The sequence below is a fragment of the Chaetodon trifascialis genome, chromosome 15 (assembly GCF_039877785.1).
Source record: "Chaetodon trifascialis isolate fChaTrf1 chromosome 15, fChaTrf1.hap1, whole genome shotgun sequence".
Classification (NCBI taxonomy): Eukaryota; Metazoa; Chordata; class Actinopteri; order Chaetodontiformes; family Chaetodontidae; genus Chaetodon; species Chaetodon trifascialis.
The window spans coordinates 13,723,943-13,728,843 of NC_092070.1; the positions used below are offsets into that span (position 1 = coordinate 13,723,943).

At 40.0% G+C, this 4,901-nt stretch overlaps 1 protein-coding gene across 1 annotated transcript; it reads right to left on the reverse strand.

The window, feature by feature from the left end:
* Positions 1 to 876: 876 nt before the first annotated feature.
* pvalb5 (parvalbumin 5) lies at positions 877 to 3,804 on the reverse strand. The gene is made up of 5 exons (XM_070980215.1): positions 3,670 to 3,804; positions 3,068 to 3,144; positions 1,837 to 1,969; positions 1,433 to 1,542; positions 877 to 1,159 (listed from the first exon to the last, which is right to left on the reverse strand). Exons 2-5 carry the CDS (start codon positions 3,126 to 3,128, stop codon positions 1,137 to 1,139), a joined length of 327 nt encoding a protein of 108 aa, XP_070836316.1. The 5' UTR covers positions 3,129 to 3,144; positions 3,670 to 3,804; the 3' UTR covers positions 877 to 1,136.
* Positions 3,805 to 4,901: the final 1,097 nt, after the last annotated feature.

Consider the following 4,901-nt stretch of genomic DNA (forward strand, 5'->3'; position numbering starts at 1 on the left):
CACACTATTTTGTTAGTGAGGTGTGATTGTGTGCATAAACATGTTAACAATACGTCGACAACTAATCTTAGCTTTCATGGCACAAAACACAGCTTGTTAAGGTTGGGACCCCTTTTTCCTTTCACTGTTTTTACATGACTGATGAATGTGTTTTTATGGCTTTCGTGACCTCTTTATTAAATGTTAACTTTAGCCTGTTAACCATTTAGGTAATTTAAACCTTAATCAGCCATCACTGACATTCATCTCAGTCATTTCTGTTAACTATCAAATTATTAGCATTTTCTTAATTATTGTGGCTGTTTCTACCTGGCTCTGCAGGAATTTGAAATCTGTCCAACAGAGGGCAATATTAGTCCCAATAAGGAAAACATGGGCAACATTTGGCAGAGCCCATGTGTCTTCAAGAGTTGAGCAGGCTTTCCATTAATTAAAAATGCAAACTTCCACCATTTAAAAACAAATGATTTTCTTAATATTGGTTAAATGAGTCCAGCTCTTTTCAGTTTTGTCATTGCCACAGGTTTTAAGCTACTCTGCAGCAGTGAATCAGAATTGGGTTTTCCTAATCATCAAATTGATGCCGGTGCCTTTCTACTGTGTTGACATCCTCCACCAGGGCACTTCCATGAGCATCAGCAGGTATGAGTAGTGTTTAGCTGAGAAATATCACCACATTTTATCCTATATATATATTTCCTTGTTCACAAACTGGAGAGTTGCAATCGCCCAGAGCCAGCGTGCTCTCTTGATGCTGCCTGCAATATCATCTAATGAAAGGTTTCTCATGATTTATTATATACTAGGTATGTCTTAATCAAATGCTGAAGTCTATACTGTGCAGTGGAATAAAATGAGACACAGCACACAGTGATGTCACATCTTAAACACATTTATTAATCCAATTCAGGTACCTGATTGATTAAACACACAACTAATATCCAACTTAACATCTGTCTGTCCACCAAACAGTTTATGCATCCTAGTATCACATCAACAGGGAGAGCAGCAGGCAGGTACAGATTTTCTGAGGTTTCTGGTCTTTGCATCAAACAATCTGGAAAGTCAGGATTTCCGTAAGAAGTCCATCATCCAAAATAGGGAAGGACAGCCGTGGCCATATGTTCATTTTCTCTTTATTTCAGGATATCACAGAACTCTGTAGGGGAGAAAAAGAAAGAGTGGGCTCAGTCAGAGATCCATATTAAGAACAGCTGTGTTCTCCAGGCAAGGAGTTAGTGTCGTACAACATTACGGTTAAGCAAGATGACTAAACAAACAACAAATTATGTTTTTTTCGCTTGCTAAGATGTTCTCATATGTGCCGACTGCAATTTCAGCACTATGTAATGGACAGTTCCCCTGAATAGATGGCTCCTTTTCTCCTCTGCTTTTTTTCCTTTTTTTTTTTAGATGTTGTACATGCACCCACCTTCCAGCCCAATCTTGCCATCGCCATCCTTATCTCCTGCAGCCATCAGAGCCTTGGTCTCAGCCACAGTCAGTTCCCTCGCCCCCGGAGAGAAATTCTGAAGGAACAGCCTGATGTGTGCATAAAGAAATATCAGTGATAAGTTCAACTTTGTATTGTCGTAGACTTAATCTTCTCTGATGGCATTTTCTCCCCCTCTAGGGCTTTCTGAGCTATCTTAAGTCACCAGTCCTCCCCTCATGTATCACTGAATTCATTCACAGCAGAAATGCCGCTCCATTCATACAGTGACCTCTGCCTGAGGGCCACCACACGCGGTACACCATTGATTTCACACACATGCACACTCACACACCCATCTCTATCCTTGTTCTAGCCCTTAAAGCACCCACACCCAACCTTACTTGAGCTCCTCCTCCTCGATGTATCCACTCCTGTCTTGGTCCAGAACTGTAAACACTTTTCTCCCATCTGCCTCAGATGAGCCGGTCAGTCCCACTTGCGCAAAGAAGGACTTGAAGTCGAATGTGCCCGGAGCTACATTGGCAGAGGGAGATGAGGAGAGCAGGAGAAAGAGAGGACAGATGTGGGAGTGAGGGGTCAATCACAGAATGACAAGAGAGCAAGAATGGCGAGGGGCTGAATAGAGATGTCGCATTTACTCATTCGCTCAGATGACTTTCATTCTTCAACCAATGGCATTTACCAATATACACCTTGTAGCGCATCACTGTCTAATACCATTAAAGGCTATGTCACTAAGCCATTGAAGCAGTCAGAGACACTGAATATCGCCTGTGGGTCAAATGCAAACCTAAATGTTAAAAGCCCTTTATTTATCAAGCCGTTCAGAGTGGAAATTCTGATCTACTATGAATTACTGTCAAGTGTGAAAATGTTTTTCAATGTGATGTGACTTGGAGCCACAAAGATTTATACTCTAATATAATAAGGGTGGGGACGGTGTGGGGGGTGATTTGTCAGCAGTCCCCACTTTGATCACACATTTTAGTTTCCATCATTTCTTAAAATACAGCATACATACTACCTCCTTTATTGACACTGATGCAAAATAATAATAATAATAAGTACAACTGACAAAGTTTGAATATTTTTTAGCCTAAAACAGCGCCAACAGGGGGACTTTCTTGAATAAAGGGCATATAAGCGCTGACATTTGATATTCATTGGTGCGGTTGAGCTGCGTTTGCCTGGTCATGCAGACATAACTGTTAGAGATAAATGATTAAGAGCTTTGGGACGTGAGGGTGGTATCGCTTGTGTGATTGTGGTCTTCTCTGTGTGAATGCTCAGCATAAACACTTTGGTATCTGCTGGTAACTGCTCTCCTGCCACATGGCTGCCTGGTTACCTGCAGTTTCCGTGTCCCCACTGTGAGCAACACATCACACAGGTATCCCTTGTGGGAGTGGGTTTAACAATCTCTCTCTCTCTCTCTCTCTCTCTCTCTCTCTCTCTCTCTCTCTCTCTCTCTCTCTCTCTCTCTCTTTCCTTGTTATATGTGACTGGATGTATATTCACTTCCTGCAAAGTATGTGTTCATGTTTTCATGATCAGATGCTTGTAAAGTGTGTGTCTCCCTGCGTGCGAGTGTGTGTGTTCTGTCTGACTCACTTTGACAAGCCTGGACCGCAGCCTTGATGTCCTCGTCGCTCAGCATCCCTGCAAATGCCATGGTCCTCTGTAGTTGCCTGAGGGATACAAACGCACATACACGGAGGAAATGCAAAGTGACAGTAAATGAAACTGGTGCAGGTGTTTTCTGCTGTCAGGTAGCAGTCTCTGTCAGATAAGGTAGATTAAGAGTAATCATTCCTCTGTGAGTAGTCTTCAGGTATGTCACAATTGTCAAAAAAAGGTCACAAGTTGCATATTTCATCCATAGGACTGTATCATTTTGAGAGTAAGGTATACGTGTATTTACAAAATATATGAATTTGTATTGTTTTCTCAGAGAGAGAAACAGATGTATTTCATCATATAACCTTTCAATCATTTGATAAGAGGCAAACTGAGAGACTGTTCTTCCCCACATGAAAAGTTGTTGCAACTTGAACACAAAGAAGGTTGGACATACTATTTTTTTTTTTTTAATTCCCTCTCCTTTTAAGCAAAAAGAACTGAGACGCTCAAAGGCACAAGCATGCACAGAACTGCCAGCTATGATCAAATGAACAACGGCGTGCACATGGATTTGCAAAAAGCTCGGTACTTACAGTGCTTCGGCTGAGGTTTGCGCTCTCTGAACCTATGATGTGCAGATCTCTGCCTCTCTCGCTTTGTGCCTATGAACCACCGACACTCTCTCGCAGCTTCGTGATCAAGAGTGCAAGAAGCAACCTGACGTATCTGTCCTCAAACCCAGGGAGATTTCCCCCACGCCACAGAATGCCTCCTCCTCCTTCATCAGTTAATCAGAGCAGATAATTTTCTCACTCATACCATTTCACAAACAATAAATAAATAAATAAAAATTAAATGTATGTATATGTAAAGATTTTTTCAACAGCTTCTGTTTTTACTGCCACAGCAACAATCCCTCATGCTATTACTATTGTTGACACTAATATTATTAAGGAATAATAATATCAAATACGAGCAGGTGTCCTGTCAGTAGATGAGAATGTGATAATTAGCAATTATCAGCTCTGTGTCTTCTTCATTTTAGTGTTAATTGTGTCTGGTAATTTTAAAAACATGCAATAAAGACATTGTGTAAACACATGAATATGTCCTTGTCATATTGTGAATCTTAGCCATATATAACAAAAGAGGAATATGTTGGTTTGTCTTGTCAACAAGCATACAGAGAGCATTGTAATGATTAAATCTGCTGATGTTCTTTATTTTGGTTTAATCACAACTCATAAAATAATTGTCATGTGCCATTGCTTGAAACTCATTAAAACATTATCTCAGGAAATATGTATAGGTATACAGAGGTATGACTGTCTTTAATTAAGAATAATAATCTATATCAACCTGACTGTTCAACAGCTTTTTTCCATGTTTGTTGCTATTGTCATATATTTGCATTTTGTTTACTTTGATTTGCATATTTAATCATGAAATAATCTGAGTTAAAAAATCACTGGAAATAAAATGAATAAAAATCTACAAGAACTAGATCATGATGATTAAGGCGGAATCAGTGCACCAGTCAAATCAACCTCGCCATCTATTAAGTGCTGCTTGGTATTTTATGGTTGGCCTTAAATCTATAAATACATATTTTAATATGGACAGATCGTCTTCTCTAGGCAGTACTGCATCACATGGTTGGCAAGTGACTGGATGTAAAACGCTTTCTTCAGCTTTGATACAAAGCACTGGATTTACATGACTGATAATAAAGATCGAAGCTGATTGGCTGTATGTCTCTAACGTTTGGTTATTCTTCGTTGTGATTGGCTTGAGTCCTTGTCAATTATATAACGTTTCACGCCTC

Bases quoted from the DNA above. Each gene is read 5' to 3' on its own strand.
- pvalb5 (XM_070980215.1), bottom strand. From the start codon at position 3,128: ATGGCATTTGCAGGGATGCTGAGCGACGAGGACATCAAGGCTGCGGTC. The intron at 1,543-1,836 runs GTAAGGTTGGGT...TGCACACATCAG, and splicing joins ATCGAGGAGGAGGAGCTCAA to GCTGTTCCTTCAGAATTTCT. The intron at 1,160-1,432 runs GTGGGTGCATGT...TCTCCCCTACAG, and splicing joins TGGCAAGATTGGGCTGGAAG to AGTTCTGTGATATCCTGAAA.